Source organism: Gossypium hirsutum, chromosome A04, assembly GCF_007990345.1.
Source record: "Gossypium hirsutum isolate 1008001.06 chromosome A04, Gossypium_hirsutum_v2.1, whole genome shotgun sequence".
Taxonomy (NCBI): Eukaryota; Viridiplantae; Streptophyta; class Magnoliopsida; order Malvales; family Malvaceae; genus Gossypium; species Gossypium hirsutum.
In genome coordinates, this window is record NC_053427.1 from 83,137,288 (window position 1) to 83,149,254 (window position 11,967).

Consider the following 11,967-nt stretch of genomic DNA (forward strand, 5'->3'; position numbering starts at 1 on the left):
TGATAAAAATTGAGATTTAATCCTTATTCTTAAAAGATTAAAATTAAGTCTCCTAATTTCCTGATTCAAAAATCTCAATTTAATCATTATGATTATAAGTATTTTCCATCAACATTCATCAATTTAACATGTTAGTTAGATTGTCCTCATATCACGTAGCTTACTATTGACAGAAAGTAAAAATGCTACGCTGACAAATTTTAATTGGAATTTCTAAGACAAGAATGATTGAACTATATTTATTAAATAGAAAAACATAACTTGGCTTCAATTTCAAATATAGTGACTTTGATTCATCGATTATATGGATTGGTGAAAAGAAAATAGAAATTGATTATTTATATAAATTAATTTAAATTATTTGTGTATGTAAAATATTAATGTAAAATGATGTTAATTCGATTATGTTGTTAATGGTTTGTGAAATTTTAATCAAATTAAAATTTCATGTATAAAATTACATAAAATCAAAGTCTATGTCTGGCATTGCACATTGCATAAAAAATTATGCATAATTTTGATATTTATCCCTAATTTATTATATCAATATTTTGAATTGTCACTTCATTCTTCGATCAAACACTTAACGGAAATTAAGGAAAATTGACATAAAAAAAAAACAAAACAAAACTGATTAGCTAAATTACCATTTTGAAAGTTTTAAAAGTTGAGTGAGCGATAAAAAAAACTTAAGCATAGTTGGTGTCTTGCAATATAGTTTACCCTACATTTTTCTTTTATAACTTATTTTTATTTTATTATTTGTTACCCCTACCTTGATTGAGGTATGTAGCAACATGAGGATTAACTGGAGAGGCCCACAAGCAACCCTAATCTTGTACTGTCTGAATTGCCACTTAGTGATCGACTATCGTCATGCCTCGTACCCTTTCATAGGAGGGATAGTTCGTCCTTAGCAACCCGGTTGAATCCTCTATAAGTCATCTGTTACTAACAAGTACACTCTCCTTGAGAGAAAACTATCCAAAAATTTTCACTCACCTATAAAGCACAAAAAAAAAAAGGGACTCTCCTCTGCGAACAAATCCTAAGATGTTAAAGCCCTTATCCTTCTCCTCTCCTCTCCATTAATTTTTAATTGAGGTAAATTTTTGGTTTAAACAAATGTCTAAGGTCTAAATTCAAATATAATATAAATATGAAAGTATGAAAATCAAATTCATATTTTTTAATTAAAAATATTTATTTTAACTTCTTGCTATTAGTTAGTCCATTTTTTTTTATTTGAAGCAAGTTGATGGCTTAAAATAAGTTTTTATTTTATTTCATTTTATGGTTTTATACATTTAAAAAATGAAGAGAAAGATTAATTATAGTAATGACCTCAACATTTTGTGAAAGTTTTGAAATTAAAGTTTCATTTCTTTATTTTATTTATCTTATATTATATAGACATTTATATAAATATATTCATAATGTTCATATAAAAATATTGTTTGCGCAATGCACAAGTATGAAACTAGTTATTTGTATATACAAGAAATGGTGCTACGTCTTTAGGATGGAAATTTATCACTTTCTTAAGAATATAATCAATTGGAATGTAGTTTCAATGTTTGGTATTTAAATTTTTATTTACTTTCATTAGAATGTATTTTTCTATAAATATGACAATGTAATATTTACGAAATAATGGGAAAATTACTTGTGCAAGATAAAATTATTATTTTTTAATTATTAATTTTTTATGAATAATAAATAATGTATTATATTTTAACATATTTTATATATGTTCATTCTCCCAATAATTAAATAATAATAATTTTGCCTTGCACAAGTAATATATTTAAATTATTTATTATATTTTGAGATTTTAATTTTTTTGAGATTTTAATCAATACATATAAAGCTTCAAATGTCCTTTTAATAATTTACAAAAATTGAGTCAAAATTAAAATGTCATATATATAAATACACCAAATAAAAATTCACATTACACATTTTGAAGTTTATGCGTACTTTTAATATTTATCCTTATAAAGTAATTTAAAGTTATTAAATATAAATCCAAATAATTGGTTATATTTAAAAATTAAAATTTTATGAAATGAAAATAAATATGTTATTAAGTCAATTAAATGCATAAAATAGAAACCAAATTCAAGAAGTAAACAAAGTATATATATTATAGAAAATATTTTAAAATTTAATGAATCACATAAAAATATTAAATATAAATATATGTAAATATTTTAAGATTTATGTCAAAAATATTAATTTAGAAAAGAGTTGAAAATATGCTGGTTCTTATATTTATGTCAAAAATATAGATATAGGTGCATTTATTGTATTCCGTTGTAGTGTAGGTGGTTAGGATACTCGGCTCTCACCCAAGAGACCCGGGTTCAAGTCTCGGCAACGGAATTTTTAATTTTGGACCGTTTTTGACTTTTTTGGTGCTCTTTGGGCTTTTCTGCTCTGTTAGTTTGTGGATGTATCCATTTCTTTTAAGTTAAAATATGCCTATTGTCCTTGTACTTTACAAAAATAAAAAAATTAGTCCTTGTACTTGTATTTTCAAGGAATTTAGTCCTCTATGTTTCATATTTCAAAATTCAGGTCCAACTTTTAATTCCGTTAAATTTTTCTTGTTAAATTCAAGTTAATAATATTTTTTAATTATATGGTTACCAAGTGAGTAGTTTTTTTTTTGTTTTTTTCAAAATGTCATAGTAGTTAATGTAACAAAAAAAATAACAATGTTAATAATGGAACTTGAATTTTGAAATCTGAAAAGTAGAAAAACTAAATTCCTAATTTTCCAAAAGTACAAGGACTATAGGTACATTTTACAAATTTTTTTTATTGTTTGAAAGAAACTGAAAAATGGTAGAAATTTTCAAATTTACTATATTTTGATGCATCCATTTGGAAATATATATATATATTTGTTACATAAGTTTTCTACCCATAGTAGCGGACCATAAATATTAAGTGCATGAAAAAGTACAAATTATATTTATAATTTTGTAATAATGTTTTTGTAGATATGTAAAGTCACTCATAAGCTTTCACAAACAATACATTCTTAAATTAAATAAATATTTATTCAAAATTAATATTTATAAAGTCATAAAATTATTCAAAAACACCTATTCATGTAATATATAAAGTTATAAATATAATTTTACGTTTTTTAGTTTTGTATTTGCTAACAAAGCTTTTACATTTAATCAAACGATGTCTTTGTGCAATAAATTATAAGCAATTAATTTAAGCGAATAGTTGAAGGAAATTAAATATTTTCTAATTTTAGTTTTGCCGATTGAGTCTTATATTGATTGACATCAGTATTGTTGTCAATGTAGGAGGACATAAATTCGAGTACGTTAAAGCGCATTATCCTTCTATTTATATAGGTTGGGAAGGAGCTATGAGCAGCTCTAGGATTATATAAAAAAAAACAGATATGATTAGAACCTATAATAAAATTATTAAAACAAACTTTAATTTTAACTTATAATGTAATGCACAATTAATTCCTATTTATTGATAAAATATTTATAATTGAGAAAAAAATATTCATTCTAATGCATATAGATATGCCAAAGACAAATCAATTAATTTTTTTAATTTTTTTTATAATATGAAATACTTAAAAGAGATAATAAAATGTTTTATCACTGAGCTTGGTAATTAGATTGACTTTGTTACTTATACTTTTTTTTGTTCACTTTGGTCTTTGAATTTGACAACTAGATTCATTTTAGTCTCTAGATTTGAATTCTATCAAGATTTAATTATGTGATTAGTGTTACTGAAATTGGACCAAATCGGATGGGCAAAGAATTGATCAATATAATCGTTCGAACAAAATGATTGAACCGATTGACTTGGAAACTACTTGAAATTGATAAAAATCGAAAATTGAGACAAAAATTGATGGTTGAACATATTAAACTTGTTTATTTTATTTTATATTTTTATGAAATTTTAATTAATTAATTAATTATTATTAGTTTGACGGTTGAATAAAACTAGTGGCTTGACTTGTTTAATTACCAGTTCGATCATTAAAACACTGATTGTAACACTTTAAAATTGTGCTACTTCATCAAACTTTTATATTTTTCAATTTTAGTGACCAAAATCAACCTAATTATCAAATTTAAATACTAAAAAAATAAAAAAAATCTAATTATTAAATTAACAGTCAAAATTATCTCTATTAATAATCAAATCAAGTCAAAATAATGAACTTCATGACAAATTACGATTTTTAAGGTTGAAACCGTTCAAATATACAATGTTCTATTAATCTAGAAAAGAGGTAAAAGTATGTTGTTATTTGGTTATGGATATTAAAGTATCTACCCTTTTCAAAATCCGTTGTAGTCTAGGTGGTTAGGATACTCGGCTCTCACCCGAGAGACCCGGGTTCAAGTCCCGGCAACGGAAATTTTAATTTTCTCTTTCTGCAATCTTTATTTTTTATTTTTACTTTGGGCTTTGCCTGGCACTTTTTTTTGTCTTTGTATACAATGCCATTTCAAATAGAGTTTGTTTGAAACATCCACATAAACTTTTAATTTTCTTTTTCAGAAAAGGAAAATCAATTTATGTGATAAGAGTGGGTTAGTTTTGTTTTCCTATTATATGTGTAAAAGAAAATATTTATAAAGAAATATACATAGAGATAGTCCAAATTTTATATTGTTATTGCTTAGTGGTGTTTGGAATTATGCAAACATGGCTTCCTTTTCAACATAATAAACCAAACTTTAATACATCTCACAATTCCAAATTCCCTGTCTGCAATGTTGATAGATAGAAACACTGATGTATATATAATAAATTTAAACTCAAATGCATTGACATATGTTGAAAGCTAATGGTTTTGTTTACAAATGAAAACTAAAGTTTCTCAGATTTCATTTGCCTGTGAAAATGAAAGCAAGAACAAGAAAAAATAAACACAATTTCTAAAATGGTGTAGGTGGCAATTTCTTATTGGCCAAGAAATGCCTCACTAGTTGAAGTGCCTGACTGGGTTTAAAAGTTGGCACTTGATGACCTGCTCCTCTAATTGTTACAAACATAAGCCCTTCATATTCAATCGTCCACCCACCAACCTGTGAAAATAAAATTCAACATTACGACAAAATCATATATATATATTATGATTGTTGTGAGGATCAAACAAGGTGGAGGTTATGACGGTGATTGGCGGTTCGCTTTGCTTAAGGCAAGGTGGAGTCACTATAAATGGTAGGTTAAAGAGGTTAGGTTTGAAAGACGATGTAGAAAGAGCGAGAGAGATCCCCCTACCATATGAAAATAAAGGGTTTATATACCCACAGCTTGAATCTCAAGATGCTATAGGTTAATTAATTACCTTGCTATAATAGGCCCAAGTAAGGTAGCTAGGGTGGCAAATGGACATACTGTCAAACATCTCAGATGAAATCTGACTGTTAACATCATAAATGGTTGTATAAAGTGGGCTCTTGTATAATTTAGTGCTCGAGGAGTTTCCCAAGAGGTTTCTCGATGGATTTTCTTGATGAATTGTCATGAAAGGTTGGCTATGGAAATTGGATATTAGGAGTGATGACGAGGAGTGAGAATTTCAAGGTGTAAGGGTACAATATATATATTTTCATGTGAAACAATGAAGTAGAGAAGCATGTATAACCTGTTTGTGGTTGGTGTACCAAGGTGTCCAATCTTCAATTATTTTTTGCCCTAACTTGTTCAGGGTTAATCTAGTTGCAGTCACTGGAATTCTTCCATCGGTATCTCCACTGCAAATACAAAACCGTGCATTTATATCATGTTCGTGTTGTTATTTCGTGTTTATGTTGTATAATCGTATCGTTACCTGAAAACCCAAACACGGATACCTCCGGCTATGAGCTTTTTAAGTGTAGGAAGCATAGAAGATGGTGCATCACCCCAAGTTTTTATAATGTCACTGCAGACAAAGAAAGACAGCCTCATACTTGATGTATTTTCACATGGTTGTTGATGATGTCCCAAAACAGGCATCAGTGTTCAATGATTGTGGATTTCAATTAATGGTACCTGCAATGAGTCCATGGATAGGAGATGTTGGTTACGTTGGCATGAAGTGCTTGTTGAACATCAGGCCTATTTAAATAAACTTCAGTGTAGTCCGATAAACAAGGATCGTATCCCGCCGGTCTCGTATGCCATCGGTCCTGGAGAAAATCAGATTCAAATTTAAATCAAGACAGTTTACTTATGTTATTTAAACTCGGGTGTGAGAAAGAGCTTACGAATTTGGAAAATATCTGTGGGGCAATGCCTTGAATCATCGGCCGTTGTCGGTTATTACTAGAGCTGGAGTTACTATTACAAGTGGGAGCATACAAGCTGTACATGTCTATGATGTTGTAGACATCAAAGTAAGCCTGCATGGCTTCATTACAACCATTAGTTGTGTTTGGAGTGCTGAAATTACATTTGATTTTGATGTTGTTGTAAACTCCATCGGATATCACTGCATGATCCCATGCATAATCCACCATTCCGGTTTGATCCGTTTCGTCGTCCATCAACGCGTTCCCAATCTACATAAAATTCATTAGTGAATTCCATAATTTAAAATGATTGGATGAATCAATTGAATTAAAGTTTCAAATTTATATAAAAGGTAAAAGTATCATGAAGAGTTCTATACTAGGAGTCAAATTATCTTTTGCCCCTCTAATAAAACAATAGACAAATTAGTATCAAAGAGTAAATTAATTTTTTCTCTTAAAAATTAGTGTAATTGATAGAATAACCGAAATCAATTAAATTCCTTACCATAAATCCCTTAAAATTAATGTAATCTGACTTCGGAACAATCTTGTTATTGTCAAAGATAAGTTCAGCTAGCTGTGGAACATAGTGCCCTGAAAAAATTCATTATCCAAATTATGAGTTGGGAATACAGATATGTGTTTGAATATTAATAGGGATATTTATTGAATATAAATGTTTTGGTAAAAAAAATTATTAAGTATTTTTCAATTTCGAAATTAAGTAAATTAGTTTTAAGTAACTTGATGTTTTCATATTTTATTAATTTGGTCTTGATTCTAAAAAATTGAACAAATTTACCCTCAATATCTACAAAAATTTTATGGGCTAAATTTGTTAAATCATGACTAAATTGATAGAATATGCAAAATATGAGAGCTAGATCTATTACTATATCAATCAAATTTATGTAAAATTGACGAAAAATATTAACAGTGTTATTAATTGTTCACTTTCAAAAAAAATTAAATTATTCTATTTTTTTAAAGAAACTAATTAACAAATTAAAAAATAAACTTAAGGAGAAGTTTGTGATATATATATACCAGCATAGCTTTCACCAGCAATGTAGAAATCATGGGACTTGAACTGTGGGAATCTTTTGAACCAATTGACCAGAAATATGTAGGAATCCTCAGCTAAGTATCCAAAGAAAATAACATGGAATTAATGACGACGAAATTATATTTTTTAAAAGAGATTTAGGGTTTGTTTAGATGAACGTTTATTTTTAATATAGTACATTTAATATTTTTTTTATTCACATTATAATATCTAATCTTATTACCATAATTATTTTTATACGAAGCGCACTTAAGTATACTACCCATCCAAAGGGCTTTAGATTTTTGTCTTTTACAATAAGAAAATTTAATGATAATTTATATTTACCTGTGATTTTATCACCCAGTTGATTGATATCACTGCTTGTGTTGGTATAAGAAAATCCAACACCAACCGGAGATTCAAGAAACAATAAGTTGGCAGCTGGTTCACAAACAAACTATCAATTATTCACTGCATTCAATTTAATCATAAAAAAATTAAATAAACTAAACTTGTTTGAGTCAAACTTAAATTGACCTAAAATTAGATCAGCCCTAAATTTATAATAAACTGAATAAACAATTCAAAAAATTACCCTAAACTTTAAAGTAATTAAAATCTAAATTGATCTTAACTCGTAATTATCTTATCTAAAATACTCGAATCTTGAATCTAAATGATCTAAAGTCAAAATTATTACAATATGAAATGATCCGAAATTGAAATTAATTTAAACTTGAAATTAGACCCTCGTCAAATTAACCATTCTATAATAATTGAAAATAAGTATCGAATATAAATATATGTTGAGTTTGGTTTTTATATACCTTTATTCCACCTATACGGATTAAGCTTTAGGGTTTGTTCATCTTTCTGAGTGAAGAAAGGTCCCAACTCCTCTGCTTCTCCATATCCAATGGATGAACATCCAGGACCTACCATTTTAATTATTTTAAGATTTCGACAAAGAGTAACCGATATTCACCATTTAAAAATTAAAAATTAAAATAATAATAATAATAAGGAAACAACCCATAAATGGAAATAAAAAAGGGAAAACAAAATAAAGATTGAGAATGCTAAAAGACGAAAAAAAGAGCATGAATGGTAGTTAAAAAGATGGTAGAAGTCAACATAGTTATAATAAGGTAGTTGAATCAGAATAATCATATTCAAGAAATCCATGATGATTCGGTTTGACAGCTTGTGAAAATAGATTAAAGGGTGTTATACCTACATATTCTTATTATTATAATATTGATCTTTTTTAACTTCGCCAACTATGCATGCATCTTTATATATATATATATATAGGTTAAAATTCAAAGCAAAAGAAATAAATTAGAATCTCGATTGAGTTTTATTTCAATTGATATAAACATGGTTGTTAATGTAGGAGGAAGTGCGTTCAAGTGGGCTGAAATGCATTATACTCAGCCTATTTATGGATTGAAAAAGAGTTATATTATATTAAAAAAAACATATACGATCCAAATCTACAATAAGATTGTTTAAAAAAGAAAAAAAAATTAGAATCAATTATACCTATTCATGAGTTAGGTTATCCATTGAAATCCGATGGTCTACTCGAAACTTGAGAGGTTTTGAGTAAAATTATTTGGCCCAAAAACTGAGTTTGGGCAAAAAAATTAAGCCCATTTTTAAGTTTGCATTACTTTATATTATGTCATTTTTAGATATCATGTAATTTATAACACATAAAAAAAACCTATACTAAATATATAATGTTACTCTAATTTAAACATTAAAATAATGCTAAGATGACTATATAAAAATTTAATAAATAAAAAATATATAAAATTATTAATATTAAATGAAAATAATATAATTTTTTTAAAAAAATAATAAGGACGAGCTTAAAATGAGCTTAGGTTAGTCTTTAATAAATATGAACAAATTTAGATAAGATAGGCTTATATTTCATGCTAAACCAAACTTGGACAAGTATAAAATTTTAGGTTTAGCTTAACTAAATTCAATTCATAACGTAATATTTTTTTTTGTTTTGTTTTCTCATGACAAATTATATATGCCGTGTCTCTTCATGATGAGGCTGAATTATCCAAAAAAAAAAACTTTTAATTATTAAATATTAGGAGGGATTAAAAATGAAAATTTTGTATTTAATTTAGAGACTAAAATCCTTAAATTAAATTATTATTTTTGGGAAGAATGTCTACTCTTCTTGTCGCTCTTGTGTCCAAGGGTGACCTATATGGACTAAAATTTGAATAAAAATCTTGTGAATTCAATCCAATATGACTAAGTTTGAATTAATATTTAATAATATTTTAATTAAAATTGAATATAAAATATAAATCTAATTTTTTTTTTATTTTTAATGACTATTACAAATTAATAAGTAAATAAGCATGTTAATTAGAGAATGTTGAATTTATATATTCATATATATGGCTAAGAGGGGACCAATTTGAAAAGAATATATACGGAGAATGTGTAAAGGGAAAAACCAATTTTCATCCAAACAAAACAAGTGACAAAAGAGTAGGAAAAAAAGGTTGAAGATGACAATTCAATCCAATATGAATATATATGGCCAAACATTAGAAGATGGTAATGGTGCAAAAGGCATGAAAATGACTTGGTGAATAAATAAAAAAGTTTAAAAAAATCCATTATTAAACAGAATCTTTTCGATTCACTCGTTAAATCTCGATAATTTTATATTAGTTAAAATCGAATTAATCAAATTAAAAAAAAAAAAGTTAAAATTTTTGTTTACCTCCATTGAGCCATAGCAAGAAAGGCTTTTTCTCAGGTTTGCTGGTGGCTTCAAAGAACCAATAAAACAGGGCTCGACCATGACTCTCGTTCACCGTCACGTACCCTGCATATTGCTTGAACTCCACCGCCGGTTGTCCTGGAAGCCCCACCACCCTGTCCGCTTCTTGCTGCCGTAAAACATCGCCATGGCTCAGTTCACGGCCGTGCCTCGACTCTTCACTGTTCACACTAAGCAAAACCAAAACAAAAAAACCCAACCAAACCGCTGCATTGGAAGCCATTAGAGATCCCACTCCCCTTCTTCTTCTTCTCTGTATATAAATTTATCTCAACTGTGTGGTGGTAAGATATGTGTATATAATATATATATATGGAGAAAAAGATATTCAGATAATCAACGACAGATAAGAATCATCTGTAATTAGTTGAGGGCTTTTTTTTAATGAAAAAAAATCATACTTAATTATTATTTTTAATTCAGAGACTGAATTATATAATTGCTTGGACGGGAATTTTGGGAGTATATGGAATGGGATATTGGGAAAGAGAGGGCCGGTTTTGGGTCAATTGCTTTGAATGGAAATATTTGACAGCTTTTTTGCAATTTTATAAAATTTAACCTTTAATTAGGATCTGTGATTTCCTTAGAAGCTAAACTAATTTGGTAATAAAATAATATACATGTTGAATCTTTTATATATATATATATTATATTCTTCATATCTGTTTTATTATTTATGTTCAGGGTTCGAGATTGTTTCTTTTAACAGTATCGTCTTCAAGATTTAAACCTGAATCCTCCTAATATTCTCCCGCTACATAATTTTGCCATGTTTATGTTAGTATGGAATTGGGAAGTTCTTTTTATTTTCCCACTACTATTATGTTAGTTTAGTTTTTCATTTTTTTTAATTTTTTATTAATATATACATTTTAACATAAGTATTCGTCAGGAAATTTTTTGTTTGGGTCGATAGAAAAATTTGAAAAAAAATTAAAGACTACAATTAAAATTTTTGTATCCAAATAGCTTAAAATTGAATTATTAATTTTAAAAAGGATTAAAAAGGAAATTAGACCATTTAACCAAGGAAGACCATTGAGTACACCAATAAGCACTAGAGACATGTAAAAATTATTTTAAGAAACTAAATATATCAAAATCGATCACATAAATTACACAAATCTGATCATATACAAACATATCAAAATTTTAATTTTACATTAATCCTAAAATGTAAATGGAAAAGAGTCAAAAGCTGACATTAGCTTGTTTTTATGGTGTTTACAGTTTTGTTATTTCAGTAATTTTTAAATTAAAGAAGAGTTGATGTTAATTAAAGAAAATTTATGGTAAAAGCATTATGGAGGCCCTTGTATTAAAAGTTGGATTGCATATTATATCTCTCTTATCAAAAAATAAGTAAATTAGTCCTTATACATTAGATAAAAATGTAAATTAGCCTTTTTTGTTAAAATTTGATTCATTTGTCCTATTAAAAACAGGCATGACTGACAAAATAAATATATAGTGACATGTGGCATATCATGTGTACCTTATGGTGATGTATATGGACTAGTTTTTAACAGTAAAAATAGATTAAATTTTTAATAGACTGATAGCAAGATAAATTCATATTTTGAATATATTTATTTCTGGCTAATTATCGAATAAATGCTATTAAATTTGAGTTTTTCTTATCAGGAATGAAGTTGGTGTTGAATTCAAACTCTTAAAAAAAAAGGCTAAATTGCAACAAAAAGCATTCAAACTCTTACAAAAAAAGGCTAAATTGCAACAAAAAGCAAAGAGGAGGGCTTGATTGAAAGATTGAAGATTCAAAAAGTGGGTGGATAAAGATTGAA

General features: G+C 27.3%; 1 protein-coding gene and 1 non-coding gene across 3 annotated transcripts; one reads left to right on the forward strand and one right to left on the reverse strand.

Annotated features, from left to right (window-relative positions):
* The first annotated feature begins 4,346 nt into the window (after positions 1-4,346).
* On the forward strand, positions 4,347-4,419 carry TRNAE-CUC (transfer RNA glutamic acid (anticodon CUC)). Its single transcript has one exon. It is a non-coding gene; the product is annotated as a tRNA-Glu (tRNA).
* Positions 4,420-4,807: 388 nt separating this feature from the next.
* On the reverse strand, positions 4,808-10,674 carry LOC107948109 (serine carboxypeptidase-like 34). 2 transcript variants are annotated; one of them, XM_041111555.1, is made up of 10 exons: positions 10,100-10,674; positions 8,163-8,270; positions 7,681-7,776; positions 7,335-7,427; positions 6,793-6,881; positions 6,261-6,554; positions 6,046-6,182; positions 5,843-5,935; positions 5,657-5,765; positions 4,808-5,093 (listed from the first exon to the last, which is right to left on the reverse strand). In XM_041111555.1, exons 1-10 carry the CDS (start codon positions 10,380-10,382, stop codon positions 4,944-4,946), a joined length of 1,452 nt encoding a protein of 483 aa, XP_040967489.1. In that variant the 5' UTR covers positions 10,383-10,674; the 3' UTR covers positions 4,808-4,943. The 2 variants fall into 2 exon arrangements, with proteins under 2 accessions (XP_040967489.1, XP_040967490.1); XM_041111556.1 differs by lacking the exon at positions 7,335-7,427 and having other exon boundaries at positions 10,100-10,666.
* Positions 10,675-11,967: the final 1,293 nt, after the last annotated feature.

Bases quoted from the DNA above. Each gene is read 5' to 3' on its own strand.
- LOC107948109 (XM_041111555.1), bottom strand. From the start codon at position 10,382: ATGGCTTCCAATGCAGCGGTTTGGTTGGGTTTTTTTGTTTTGGTTTTG. The intron at 6,882-7,334 runs GTATATATATAT...GAATTTTTTCAG, and splicing joins TGCTGGTGAAAGCTATGCTG to GGCACTATGTTCCACAGCTA. The intron at 5,766-5,842 runs GTAACGATACGA...TTGTATTTGCAG, and splicing joins ATCCGTGTTTGGGTTTTCAG to TGGAGATACCGATGGAAGAA.